Source organism: Budorcas taxicolor, chromosome 1 (assembly GCF_023091745.1).
Source record: "Budorcas taxicolor isolate Tak-1 chromosome 1, Takin1.1, whole genome shotgun sequence".
In the NCBI taxonomy this organism is placed as follows: domain Eukaryota; kingdom Metazoa; phylum Chordata; class Mammalia; order Artiodactyla; family Bovidae; genus Budorcas; species Budorcas taxicolor.
This window is the reverse complement of record NC_068910.1, coordinates 196,214,153-196,228,959: the sequence shown is the minus strand read 5'-3', so window position 1 is coordinate 196,228,959 and position 14,807 is coordinate 196,214,153. Positions and strand designations below refer to the sequence as shown.

The following is a 14,807-nucleotide window of genomic DNA, read 5'->3' as shown; positions in this document are numbered from 1 at the left end:
GAAACAAAGATAGAGTTTGGAATATACTATACAAGTGGAATAAAGATATTGAAGATGTTGCTTATAGGGCTCAGAAGGAAGCAGTAATTTTCATTTTAATATAGGAATGAGACAGTATTTTGCCGATAGTGGAGTTAGATTTGGAATTTCACAGCTAGGTGAAGACAGTTACACAGGTGCAAACTGTTGCATAGCGTAATGGAGTGACCTGAAAGTTGGGACATTTGCTGTTGTCCTGCCTGTGTGCCCTTCATGAAGAAAGACATATCCAGAAATTCAACCTCAGAGTGTCTTCCTTAAAGCCTTGGTAAGTGCCCTAATCATTGGGACAGCTAATCATTAGGACTCCCTCCATAAACAGGTTTCCCTCGCAGATTTAATTGACTACACTCAATTATACAACTTTCCTAGATGCAGTTCATCCTGTTTGAGTTTATCCTATCATGGTCTTTTAAAATGTATCCTGTCATTCAGATAATCAGAATTAATGTTAATTTTTTAGGTGTGATGACACTATATTTTTTTAACTGAAATTTTGCTGTAATTCTAGATTTTTATGCAGTTATAAGAAATAAGTGGGCTTTCCTGGTGGCTCAGATGGTGAAGAATCTGCCTGCAATGCAGGAGACCCTGGTTCAATCCTTGGGTCAGGAAGATCCCCTGGAGTAGGAAATGGCAACCCAATCCAGTATTCTTGCCTGGAGAATCCCATGGACAGAGGAGCCTGGCAGGCTACAGGCCATGGGGTTGCAAAGGACTGGACACGACTGAGCAACTAACACTTTCACACTTTTCATAAGATATGACACAGAGGGACTTCCTTGGTGGTCCAGTGGCTGACTCCACTCCCAAAATGCAGGGGACCCTGGGTTTGATCTCTGGTCAGGGAACTTGATGTCGTATGCCACAACTAAGAGTTTGCATGCCAAAACTTAAAAAAAAAAAAAAAAATCCTGCATGCTGCAACTAAAAAAGATCCCTCATGCCCAACTAAGGCTTGGTGTGCTACTGCTAAGTCGCTTCAGTCGTGTCTGACTCTGTGCGACCCCATAGATGGCAGCCCACCAGGCTCCCCCGTCCCTGGGATTCTCCAGGCAAGAACACTGGAGTGGGTTGCCATTTCCTTTTCCAATGCATGAAAGTGAAAAGTGAAAGTGAAGTCATTCAGTCGTGTCCGACCCTTAGCGACCCCATGGACTTCAGCCTATCAGGCTCCTCCATCCATGGGAGTTTCCAGGCAAGAGTACTGGAGTGGGTTGCCATTTCCTTCTCCAAAGACTTGGTATAGCCAAATAAATTTAAAAAAAAAGAAATAATACAGAAAACCCAGTTTCCCCAATGGTATTTTGTAAAATAATAGTATAATACTACAACTAGGATATTGAAATCCTTGGTATTGACAAAATCCACACATCTTATTCAGATTTCCCCAGCTTTACTTGCATTTGTATGTGTGTGTGTGAAGGTTTGCATATTTATCACCACAGTCAAGATACTGAACATTTCCAATATCACAATGATATGTCTTGTTGCCTTTTTATAACCTCACTCCTCTCTCACTACTGTGCCTTACCCCACTCTTCCTAACTCCTGGCAACCATTAATCTCTCAAAATCTAAAATTTTGTCATTTGAAAATGTTATAAAAATAGAAATATACAGTATGTAGCTTTGGGGGTATGGCTTCTTTCAGTTGGTATAATTCCCTGGAGATTCATCCAGATTGTTTTGTGTAGTTTGTGCCTTTTACTTGGATATACCATATTTGTTTAACCATTCACCTGTGGGCATCTGGGCTGATTCCGTTTTGTTTATGGACATTTGTTGTGCAGACTTTGTGTGATATAAATTTTCATTACCTTGGGATAAATGCCCAACGGTGCACTTGCTGGGTTGTGTAGTAATTTACAAGTTTGGTTCTGCAAGAAACTGCTGAACTATCTTCCAGTGTGGTAGTAGCACTTTGTTCCCACCCAGTGACGTATGAGGGATCCACTTTCTCTGCGTCCTCACCAGGGTTTGGTTTTGTCACTTTTAAGAATTTTTAGTCATTCTGATAGCTCTGTGGCACTCTCATGGAAGTTTTAATTTGCATTTCCCTAATAGCTAATGATATTGAACATATTTTCATGTGCTTATTTGCCATCTGTGTGTGCTCTTTTGGGGAAATGACTCTTCACATCTTTTACTCATTTTCTAATTGAATTGCTTGCTTTTTTACTGTTGGATTTTGAGTATTCTTTATATATATATTCTAGATATAAATCTTTTGTGAGATATATTGTTTGCAAATGTTTTCTCCTAGTCTGTATCTTGTCTTTTTATCCTCTTAACAGGGTCTTTGTGGTGCAAGAGATTTTAATTTAAATGATGCCTGTTTATAAATTTTTCCTTTTATGGATCATGCTTTGAGTGTCAAGTGTAAGAAATCTTTGTCTGGCCCTGAAGATTTTCTCCTATATTTTTTCCTAAAAGTTTTAAACTTTCACATTTTACATCAAGTCCACGGCCTACTTTGAGTTAATTTTTGCTAACATGCAAGATGTAGGTTGAGGTTTTTTGTTTGCCTGCAAATATCCAGTTGCTCTAATATTTTGTTGCAAAGGCTATCCTTCCTTCAGTAAATTGCTTTTGTACCTTTGCCAAAAATCAGCTGAGCATATTTATGTGGGTCTATTTCTGGGATGTCTATATTGTTTAATCAATCTATGTGTCTATTTCTTTGTTAATACCACACAATCTTAATTATTGTAAGTTTTAAAATTGGGTAGATTGAGTTCTTTTGCCTTTTGCTTTTTCAAAATTGTTTTATTCTTGTTCCTTTGCCTTTTCTCATAAATTTTAGGAAAAGCTTGCCTATCTCCACAAAAAACCTTGCTGGGTTTTTGATAGGAACCTGTTAAATGTATGTATCAATTTGGGGAGAATTACCATTTTAACTGTGTTGAGTTGTCCAATCCATGAGCACAGTATGCCTCTCCATCTATTTAGATTTTCTTTGAAATTTTTTCACTGGCATTGTGGTGTTTTCCCCATAGAAATCTTAGGTATGTTTCATTAGATTTACACCTGAGTTTTTCTTTTGAAGAGGGGCAATGATTGCAAATAGTATTTTAAGTTACTGCATATAAGTGTTCATTGCTAGTATTTAGAGATACAACTAGTTTTTTTTATGTTTATCTTGTATCCCATGAACTTGCCAAATTTACGATTAGTTTTCAGAGGCTTTTTTGGTAGATTCTGTGGGATTTCCTACATAGCCTAACATGTCACCTGGAAATAGAGGGAGATTTATCACTTATTTTCCAAGCTGTAATGTCTTTTACTTCCTTTGTTTGCCTTATTGCAGTTGCTAGAACTTCTAGTACAATGTCTAATATAAGTGATAAGTGTGGGCATCCTTGCCTCATTCTTGATATAGGAAAAAGCATCCAGTCTTTTACCACTGAACAAGATGTTAGCTGTAGGGTTTTTTTTGGCAGTGCTGGATTGTCATTGATTTGCATGGGCTTTCCTTGGGTGCAGTGAGCAGGGGCTCCTCTTCACGGCAGTGCTTCTCACTGTGGTGGCTTCTCTTACTGTGGGGCACAGGTTCTAGGTGCACAGATTTCAGTAGCTGCGGCTGGCAGGCTCCAGAACTTGGGCTCAGGAGTTGTGCTACGGGCTTAGTTGTTCCACAGCATGTGGGATCTTCCCGGATCAGGGATCAAACCTGTGTCTCCTCCATTGGCAGGCAGGTTTTTATCCACTGTGCCACCAGGAAAATCCAGCTGTAGGTTTTTTATAGATGGTCATTATCAAATTGAGATAATTCCTGTTGTTCATAATTCAAAGAAATGGTTTCTTTTTTTCTGTTTTGTTTTAAAATTATGAATGGGTGTTGAATTTTGCAAATGCTTTCTTGGTGTCAGCTGAAACAATTATATGATTTTTCTTCTTGATCTTGTTGATGTGGTGGATTGCATTAATTGATTTTCAAATATTGAAGCAGCCTTGCATACCTGGAATAAATCCCACTTGATCAGAGTATATAGTCTTATACAACACCAAATTTGGATTGTATTTGTCAAAGATTTTTACATCTAAGTGCTTGAGACATATTGATCTGTAGTCTTTTACTTTTTAAAAAATATACATAATCTTTGTCTGATTTTGGTATCAGGGTAATACTGACCCCATAAAGTAAGTTTTTTCTTCTCTCATTTCTGGAAGATATTGTATAAAATTGGTACTAATTTCTCTTTAACTATTTCATAGTTTTTGTTGTTTTTCAGTTGATAAGTAGTATCCGACTCTTTGTGACCACATGGATTGCAGCATGCCAGGCTTCCCTGTCCTTCACTATCTCCCAGAGTTTGCTCAAACTCACGTCCATTGAGCTGATGATGCCATCCAACCATCTTATCTTCTGTTCCCCCCTTCTCCTCATGCCCTCAATCTTTCCCAGCATGAGACACTTTTCCAATGAGTCAGCTCTTCACATCAGGTGGCCAAAGTACTGGAGCTTCAACTTCAGCATCAGTCGTTCCAGTGAATATTCAGGACTGGTCTCCATTAGGATGGGCTGGTTGGATCTCCTTGCAGTCCAAGGGACTCTCAAGAGTCTTCTCCAGCACCACAGTTCAAAACCATCAATTCTTCAGTGCTCAGCTTTCTTTATGGTCCAAGTCTCACATCTCACATTCATATTCTCCAGTATAATTATCTGGTCCAGGAGATTTCATTTTTGAGAGTTTTAGAATTATGAATTCAAGCTTTATGTTTATAGTTTTAAAATCCCCACATATCTGACTAGAGAAACGTTTTGTCTGCTTCACCAGAGGAAGCATGTCAGAGGAGACTACGCCCTGCCCTCCTGTGCTATCTTACTGCAGCTGGCTCTTTTCCCTTTCTTCCCTTGGGTGACGACACGCATAAGGGTGGGGAGGGCAGGAAGCCTCCCTTGAGGGCACCCCAGGTGTTTCCTCACAGGCCAAGCCCTGGATGCTGAGAGTGAGATTGGGCTGCATCACCAGGGTCCTACATTAGTGCCCACAAGGGCACTAAGTGGGATGTTCCCGGCAGCCCCCATCCCCTCATGGTTACAGGACTTGATAAGGAACAGCAGGTGCCAATTTGGAGACAGACACAGAGGTGAAAAGTCCCAGGCGAGGATCCCAGCCTCATACACACTGTGCTGTTGATGTTATCACTGCAACTGTAACAGCAAAAGGAGGCAGGTGTTGGGCATTAAAAGAGGAGTGTGTAAAAGTCAGAGGGGAAGACCACAGTAGAAGGTCCGGACTGGGGCTGCGAAATCCTTATAAGGGATCAGCTTCACAGATGATTCTGCGAAGAATCACAAGAATCACAAATCAGCTTTGATTCTGTGTGCAAGCTGTAGACCCACTGTGTGCACACTCTGGGCACACAGCTGTGTGAGCAGATGCTTGAGTCTCGTCTGGCTCAGAGGCCTGCAGGCTGTCTGGGGTGGAGTCTCCAAACTGGCTTGGTGCCCTTCTGTACTGGACTCCTTCCATGGCAGACCTGAGCCTGCACTTCCCAAATAGCAGCTGTGCCCCATTTGGCCATTTTGGAGACACAGAGGAATTGCTTCGATACCTGAGGATGGCAGTAGCAAGAGACGGTGGTGATGAGAAGCTGGCAGGAGCCGATATGGGTTTGCCATGTAGAGGTGGGGAGCTCAGGTTTACGCAATGTGTTTCCGGTCACAAAGTCAGGGGCAAAGTCCAAACAAAGTCCAGGCCTGCATCGCGGCCAGTGTGACACAAGGGTTGTATATAATGTGCTTCAGCTTTTCTCACTTGTACAACAGAGAAACTGATGGTCCTTACATCCCAGTATGGTCATGAGAATTAAATGAGGTAATCATGTGATAACCAAGCACACGGCATAGATAGAGTTTGGTAAGTGCTCAGTAATATTGTTGTTGTTCAGTCGCCCATTCATGTCCAACTCTTTGCGACCCCATGGACTGCAGCACGCCAGGCCTCCCTGTCCCTCACCATCTCCTGAAGTTTGCCCAAGTTCATGTCCATTGCATCAGTGATGCCATCCAGCCATCTCATCTTCTGATGCCCTTTTCTCCTTCTGCCTTCAATTTTTCCCAGTATCAGGGACTTTTCCAATGAGCTGACTGTTTGCATCAGGTGACCCAAAATAGTAACCATTATTAATGTCAATAATGTTAGCTATTATTATTAATATTAACTGGGTTTTCCAGATGGCTCAGTGGTAAAGATTCAGCCTACAATGCAGGAAATGCAGGGGATGTGGGTTTGATCCTTGGGTCAGGAAGATCCCCATGGAGGAGGGCATGGCAACCCACTCCAGTATCCTTGCCGGGAAAATCTCATGGACAGAGGAGCCTGGCAGGTTATATTCCATAGGGTCACAAAGAGTGGGTCACAACTAAGCACCCACATACATATTATTATTAGTGTTAATATGCTATTCTATCACCAAAGGGAGAATTACAATGATGATAGCAACATTTAGCGTGTGAACACAAATATGGTAAAATTAGAGTTGTTTCCAGTTTCAACCAGTCCATCCTAAAGGAGATCAGTCCTGGGTGTTCATTGAAGGACTGATGTTGAAGCTGAAACTCCAATACTTTGGCCACCTGATACGAAGAGCTGACACATTTGAAAAGACCCTGATGCTGGGAAAGATTGAGGACGGGAGGAGAAGGGCGTGACAGAGGATGAGATGGCTGGATGGAATCACTGACTTGATGGATGTGAGTTTGAGTGAACTCTAGGAGTTGGTGATGGACAGGGAGGCCTGGCGTGCTGTGGTTCATGGGGTCACAAAGAGTCAGACACGACTGAGCGACTGAACTGATGACTGACTAGTTCCTAAGCATGTTTGACTTTCCATTAGCAGCTAACTTGAAGCTGTGGCATTTCCTGAGGTGAACTCACCTCATCAGCTTGTCTGTCTCCTTGGTCCCAGATGGAGTGGTTGTTCTACCTGCCCCTCAGAACCTCTCTATGCAGTCAACCAACATGAAGCATGTCTTGACGTGGAGCCCAGTGATTGTGCCTGAAGAAATAATACACTATTCTGTTGAGTACCAGGGGTGAGCGTTTGTTGTTGTTGTTGTGTTTTGGTTTTTTTTTAGTTTCTCTCCTTTAGGCAGTAGTTGATTCCTGGAGGCACAGCCCTCATTCCAGAGCTCAAGAAGGCTTTGTGAGCTCAGAGAAAGATGATTTTCTATAATCTGCCTCCTCTGTCTTCATGGGCCCTAAGAGAATTGAAGCAACAAGGGAAGTTGTCCCATGGATTTGACAGTGAACTCTCTGAGAACACAAACGTATATAAACACATTTTCGTGAAGTTTCTTTCCAACAGTGAGTCAGTTGTCTATAGCTGAAGAAAATCTTAAGATGAAATGAGTTTGCCTTTGACTTGAGGAAGAGAAATTATTTGGAGACTCGTATATTTTAGGGGTCGGGGAGACCTCAGTTTTCCTGACAGTACGCTTGCCCCCAGAAGCCAAAACAAACTGTGACCCTATAGGTCAGCTGGTCCTTCTCCAGGTGTCCAGGCCCTCAGAGCTGTCAAGGAGTGACAGGGATGCAGAAGGTACTCAGTAAAGCTCATTAACAATTCATACAAATCAAGCAGCTACATGCGTAGACATTCTCCTAGGCTCAGGGGTACAGACCACAAAGTTTCCAGGCAGAAGAAGATTACATTTAGAGGAGGAGACAGTAAAAACTTAAAGAAATATGTACACCAGGTCTGCACTGTCCAACGTGGTAGCCACTAGACACGGACAGCTATTTATACTTAAATTAATCAAATTTAAATTCAAAAGTCTGTTTCCTAGCCATATGAGCCACATTTCAAGTTCTTAATAGCCATCTGTGGCTACCGGCTACCATATAAAACAACACGAATACAGAAAGTTTTCACTATCACAGGAAGTTCTATCAGGCAGCACTGCTGTAGGTAAGTTCAGATAGAAATCAGTTCTAGGAGGGAGCTAAAAGCCATTGCAACAGTGAGTTGGCTCTGTGGCAGCTTTTTATCTGATGGTTAGGGAAGGTCTGTCTGAGGATGTGATATTTAAGCCAATATCTGAAGGACAGGAGCGGGCAACCTGTGTGAATGCAGGGGCAGGGCACTGAGACACAGCAAGCACCTGCCAGCCAGGAGGAATGGTGAGGAGGCCCGTGTGCAGGGAGCATCGCCTTTAGGGGCGGAGCAAGAAGGCCAGAGAGTCTCGTAGGCCGGGGTAGAGTATGCATTCCATTCTAGGCTCTTTGGAAGTCACTAAGGAAATGCTCTGCTCTGCTGAGTGACAAATGGTTTGAAGACTGGCAGGAAGGGAAGTAGGAAAATCTGTCCGGAGACACAGCAAGGCAAGGGGTGACAGTCGCTGAGACTAGGGTGGTGACCGTGCAGATGGAGAGACCAGGACAGAGCGGGATTGATGCCTGGGTCTCCCTTGTCTTTGGAGTCAGGAAGAAGGGATGGTTGGTGACAGAGGAGAAGGGAGGAACGGAATGTGGAGCAAATACTTGTTTTCCCGTAAAAAGTTAGCGGAGGAGGCGGTTACTTGAAACTGTCATTGAGCCAGGGTGGAAGGGCCTGGTGTGACTGCTGTCCCCTCCTCTCTTTGGCCAGGGAGTATGAGAGCCTGTACACAAGCCACATCTGGATCCCCAGCAGCTGGTGCTCACCCACTCAAAGGCCTGAATGTGACATCACGGAGGACATCACTGCTACTGTGTCATACAGCCTCCGGGTCAGGGCCACCCTGGGCTCACTGACCTCGGCCTGGAGCACTCTGAAGCACCGCTTTAACCAGAACTCAAGTAAGGCCCTTCTCTCCTTACTCCCCCGCCCCCCAGCAGCCTCCCCTTCAGCAGCCTCCCCTTCAGCAGCCGTGCTCACTGAGACTGTTGGGATTCTTTTCAGCGTCGAATGAGTCTTACGAAGTCAGAATGCTACAAACATAGACAACCCTAACTGGTCTGTTGAAAACATTGCCAGCTGCTTCCTCTCTCTCATTTTGAAATGAGACTTTGGAAGTTATTCCTGACTGTCTCCGGAAGGAAAAGTGCTCTGAAAGTGGGTAGAGGCACTGGGATGGCCTCTCCCTACCGTGATCACACAACATTAACTCTTCACACTGCCTTCCATCTGAGGCCTCACTGTCCCCATCTTTGATGCCTGTGTGAGCATCTTCTTTGGCAATAGGGTCTATACATGATCAGAGTGACCAAAAACAGCCCTTTGGAAATAAATAACTTTTCTATAGCAATGGAACCTGGCAAACATATTGAGAAAGAAGTAAGTGAAGAATCTGGATTGGTGACCAAAATGGCAGAGTGCAAACAATGCCCAGTGTGTAGCAGGGAGCGAGGGGAAAGAGCAGGAGCAGGGTCTGGATGGCTGGGGGGGAGGAAGCAGCTGCTCTCATGGTGAAGGGTCTCTACATGAAGTCTCATCAGATCAGTAGAGGAGCATCATGGAAGAGGAGGGGATCTGGTCCAGGTCTGTGTACAGAACAATCGCTCTGGCTGTGGTGTGGAAAGTGAGCTGGAGTAGGACAGACCTGCAGGCCACGGGAAGAGTGAAGAGAGGGCTGTAACATTCCAGCTGAACCAGGGTGGATCGTGATCCTAGAGGAGGGGGAGGCGTGGGAAGGAGAGGACAAATTCCAGAGACATGTTTGAGTTAGAAGGGACAGAGCTCGGTGACCAGTTCCCGTGAGACAGAGTTGGGGGAGATGGTGATGGCACCCAGCTTCCAGATGGGGTCAGTAGGAATGCCATCCAAGGAAGAGAACCCAGGAGGAGTGGCTGGTCTGAGGAATAAGAGATGCTGCTGGCTTTGGGCTCTTTGAGGTTGAGATTCCTATCAGACATCATCCCATGGATGTCTGATTAGCAGTTGGGAATCAGGCCCTGGGCCTCAGACAGGTCACAGACACACAAAATGAAATTAATAGCTAACGGCCTGGGAGCAGGTGAGGGTGTCCAGGGACAAGATATGAGGACAAATAGAACAAGGCTAGGATTCTGGGAAACCTAGGGTTTGAAGAGAATGGAGGGGAGGGTACCAGTAGTGCTGGACAGGGAGAGAGTCAGAGAAGGGAGAACAGATGAGCTGCTGCTGGGCCTGAGGGAGGCCCCCAAATAGGTCCTCTTGAAAGTGGTCTCATGGAGCAGGAGGAGGGAGGATGTTGGGCAGGCTGCCGACTGGGGGATTGAATGGAGGTGGAAAGACAGCTGTGGGCGATGATGTGACCCCCTGGGACACACAGGAGAGGCAAATGAAAGGTCTTCGGGGACCTGTATTCCCTGGGTGACAGGTGACCCTCTGCTGGGAGTGAGGACACAGGGAGGTCGGGGCGGCCTCTAAATTAATGGAGTGAGTCAGAGCTTCTTGAGGAGCGTGGGGGTTGGCAGAAACCAGGAGGGTTAGAAGGTGAGGGAGCCCCTGCTGGAGGAGGTTGAGGAAGGTGAAGGTAGATCTGAGAGAGAACTTGGTCCTCCAGAGTCAGACAGACGGGGTTCAAATCCCAGCTCAGCCACTTGAGTGAGAGGGGCAATGGCTTGCCTCAGTGGGTGGTTGGGGGTGAGATGAAAAGTGTAAATGCTCAGGGCAGTGCTGCCTTGTAATAGCACTCAGCTGTTTGTATTATTATTATTACCCTAGGGATATGCCCAGAGTTGAGAGCCAGCAAGCAGAGGAAGAAGGGAAGAGCTGGGGGGCTGGAGTGAGACCATTGGAATGGATGCGTGTGTGTGTTAGTCGCTCAGTCGTGTCCAACTCTTTGTGACCCCACGAACTGTAGCCCACCAGGCTTCTCTGTACATGGAATTCTCCAGGCCAGAATACTGGGGTGGATTGCCATTCCCTTCTCCAGAGGATCTTCCTGACTCAGGGATCGAACCCAGGTCTCCTGCATCACAGGCAGATTATTTACCGTTTGAGCTACAGGGAAGTCCTTTTGGAATGGATACCAGTAGGAATTTTGGTGCAGGATGTGGGCTCCTCTGCCTGCCCTCTCTCCCATGGCACTGGCAGGACATGGTGGAAGCAGTGGGATCCCAGTGCCAGGCCCTGGGGGAGCTGGAGGGGCACCAGAGGCTGCTGTAGCTCTGCCTCCACCCACAGCGCCTGGGCAGCACCAGCACCACCTCCCTCTGGCTCCTGGAAGCACAGGGTTCCAGCCAAGATCATTGCTGGAGGCTGGCAGCTGTTGGAAAGGCAGGCATGGGACATTTGGAGATAAGGAAGTGTCTACGCAGCTCTGAGGGTGGGTGTGTGCTGTAGCAACTTGTGCTTGAGAAGATCAGTATAAACAGGAAAAGGGCTGGCTGCCGAGGAGCTGAGGAAAAGTGTCTCCGTACCTGCCCCAGAAGCAGAGGACGAGGGTCCTCACACAGGTGGACCCAGCTGCAGAGCTGGGAGGAAACTGAGACTCCTCAGGGCATGACGTCTGCTTTTTGGCTTTTGTAAAACCCCACCCCAACTTGTCCTCAGACATGAAAAATCTGGTTTTAAGGCTGTCTTGGAAAGGATCCCCTGTTCTTAAAGGGAAGCCTGTTGAGAGCAGAGGTTCTTAACCTCAATGCAAATCCAAGTCACAGGAGAGCTTTAGAACCCCTGATCTTCGGGACCCATCCCTAGAGTCGGATTTAAGTGATCGAAGTGCATCCTGTTCCTTGGGAGTTAAAAATCACCCCACACAACAGAGTCTAGAAACGTGGAAAGACATGAGCTCAAAGTCTGGCCATTCACTGGGGGACTCTGGGAATATCACTTAACCTCTCTGAGGCTCTGCTATGTCATCTGCAAGTAGGAGTAGTATTTACTTTCTGAAGTTTGCTGGTTGGATTAAATGAGATGAGTATGTAGAGTACGTAGGAGAGAAGTTCCTGCCCCAACATTGTCAGAAAATCATCTGAACTGAAATGACATGTGGTCATTTTGTCTCATTATATTCTCTACATAGATGGAGATAAGGGGATCCAATTCTAATCATGTTTAACTTAAAAGTGGAGGAGTCAAACATCACCTTTCTTACTGGAGGTGTTTCAGAGGCAATTCTAGTGGTGCTGTGTGCTCATATGAAGCCTCTGATCTGGGTATGTTTTGTACAGTTGGCCCCTGACTTCCCAGGTCCTCCTGTCCCTTTTCCAGGCAGCTCTTTAGATGCCAGGAAATACTTTGTTCTCTGAACACTCCCTTTCTGTTGAGTGTCTACTGACCCCAGTGCAGGAGGTTTAGCCAGAACACACTCCCAAGCCACAGACCACAATTAGGGTGGCCCTTCCGGTCTTGCAGTGTCTGGATCTGAGAGGAAGGTCTGGATCCATCATCAGTAGGCAGGGACTGAAGACTGTGAGGGCCCTTTGGTTTCTGGTCTACTAAGTGGAAAGTATCCATGGGGCCTGTGGGGTCTCTCTGTTTCGGATCCAATAACATGAAAGATGGTGTTTGTGCTTAGGCTGTAATTACTAGAGCTGATTCTTGGAATTTGTAAAACCCTCTGACTTTCCAACATCTCCCATAAGGCTATGAGATGAAGACCCCTTGGACTGGGAATAAAAAGGCCAACCCATCCACAGGCTGCTGATCTGCTGATGTTTGAAAGTTAGCAGCAGACGGTATATATCACTGACCTATGTGAATTGTACTACATGGTTGTTTGCTTTTTTCATTTGCTCATCATTCACAAAGAGTTTACTGAGCACCTGCTGAGTATAGTGCTTGCTTCTGCATGCTGTGAAGCCACATCAAAACCCCTCCCCTCCCATGAGCCTGGCGTGTTTCCACTGATGGTTTGGTCATGGTCTCCCTGGACAGAAATCAGTCTTGTCTGGGACTGGCTTTGACTCTCCCCTTGTCTTGCCAACAGCCATCCTCACCCCGCCTGGGATGGAGATCACCATGGACGGCTTCCACCTGCTTATTAAGCTGGAAGATCTAGGGCCCCATTTTGAGTTCTTTGTGTTCTACTGGAGAAGGGAGCCTGGTGCCAAGGTGAGACTTGCAGCTGGGACCTTTGAGTCAGACTTTGAAGAAGCTCTGAGAGGTGGATGAGGAAGGCTGGCCCCTGCAGTGCCTGCTGTCTGTGGTGGCCAAAGGATGAGCAGGCCTGGGTGAAATTAGGGAACACAGAGATGGGTGTAGGCTGACAATGCTGGCAGCGTCAAACTCAATGGACTGCCTTGGTCCCACCCAGACTTTGGCTGGGAGCCGTCTTAGGACATATTCACTGAAGTAGGGAGGCTACCTCCTTGCCTTAAATTCTGTCATAGTTGGAGCCACAGTACCTGTGCAAAGCATTTCTTCTCTCCCATCAGCGTGTCTTCTCAGCCATTCTTCCCGCTATTTAGGGGCAGCAGACAGGGCTGTTCCAGATCAATTGGATGATTTCATAAGTATACGAGGCCGGTCCCAGCTTCTTGAGGGTGTGTATCTGGGCTGAGTGCAGAATTAGGGGCAGAGAGCCAGGAGCTAACTTATAAACAACCCTAATTATAAGCCAGTGGGCCACCCGGAATGCCTAGATGGGGCACGGCCCCTCCCTGTGGGGTGGATGCTGCAGGCCAGGCTGGGTGGGAGGTCAGCTCTCTCACAGGGAGTGGCTGAGCTGCAGCAGCAGAAGGCATGAAGCGTGGGTGCACCTGTGGAGCCCTGTCCAAGCTGAAACAGTGATAAAACCCACTCAAATCAGTGCAAGGAAAAGTAGGCTCTGTCACAAGGATTGTTGTTGTTTAGTCACTCAGTAGTGTCTGACTCTCTGCGACCCCAGGGAATATAGCCCATTAGGTCAGGTTCCTCTGTCCATGCGATTTCCCAGGCAAGAACACTGGAGTGGGTTGTCATTTCCTTCTCCAGTGGATCTTTCTGACCCAGGGATTGAACTTGTGTTTCCTGCATTGGCAGGAGGATTCTTTACCACTGAGTCACCAGAGAAGCCCTGTCACAAGGATTAACACAGTGCTGTTGGGGGCTCTCACAGAATCCATGACTGGAGCAGGCCCAGAGCCAGGCTGCTGCACAGCGTCACTCACCCAGAGGCCCCCGTCTGCCTGGAGAGCCCTTGCTTCCCCCTGGGGGTCCCCTCTATGCACTCTGTCCATGGCCCTCGCCCCAGCTTGCCCCGACCCCTCATCACTCCTTCCTGTGAGTGCCCATGGTTGCGACTGACTCCCCTCACCGTGTCCTCTCCCCTTGGTCCCTGCTTCTGGCTGCAGGTATTCAGTTCCTCAATACCAGTTCCCAGGCCAAGAAATCTGACTGGTCCTGCTGATTTTATCAGGCCAAGCGTAGGGGTTGCCAGATGCTCGCTGGCCTTTGATAGACCCTTCTCCGGCCAAGGATACCCCTGAGCTAATGCCAGGACATGTGCCCCACCACACTCCCCTGGAAGGGGAGTAGCCATGGTTCCTAGCATTTACTCCTGCTGGGTCAGGGCCCAGTGGTAGGGCCTGGCACTGCGAGTCGGGCGGATGCAGTCGTGTGGGAGCAGATCGGGGCCTGGGCTGCAGGGACCAGGCAGGTCCCTCAGGTTCTTTGGGAGAGGAGCACCTGCCCTGAGTCACCTGGGCTTGGCCCAGACAAGCCTCCGCAGGTCTCCGCAGGGTGGCAGAGGTGGAGGGCTGTGCAGATGGACGGACAGACAGTGGATGGGTGGATGCTTGAGGAGGCACTGCCCACTGGCTGCAGTACTCCTCTTCACTGACCCTCTGGAAGTCGTGGCCGGGCCAAGCACCCAGTCAGCTTTCTGTCCAAGTATGAGCCTATCAGAGAGGCCTCCCCGAGCCCTTCTGT

At 47.0% G+C, this 14,807-nt stretch overlaps 1 protein-coding gene across 1 annotated transcript in view; it reads left to right on the top strand.

Annotated features, from left to right (window-relative positions):
- The window catches only part of IL20RB (interleukin 20 receptor subunit beta), a 35,908-nt gene that overhangs the window by 10,934 nt on the left and 10,167 nt on the right, over positions 1-14,807 (top strand). Inside the window, exons 2-4 of the mRNA XM_052648893.1 lie at positions 6,957-7,083; positions 8,637-8,827; positions 12,886-13,010. Of these exons, the coding sequence (XP_052504853.1) occupies positions 6,957-7,083; positions 8,637-8,827; positions 12,886-13,010 (443 nt within the window). The remainder of the gene's footprint in view (positions 1-6,956; positions 7,084-8,636; positions 8,828-12,885; positions 13,011-14,807) is intronic.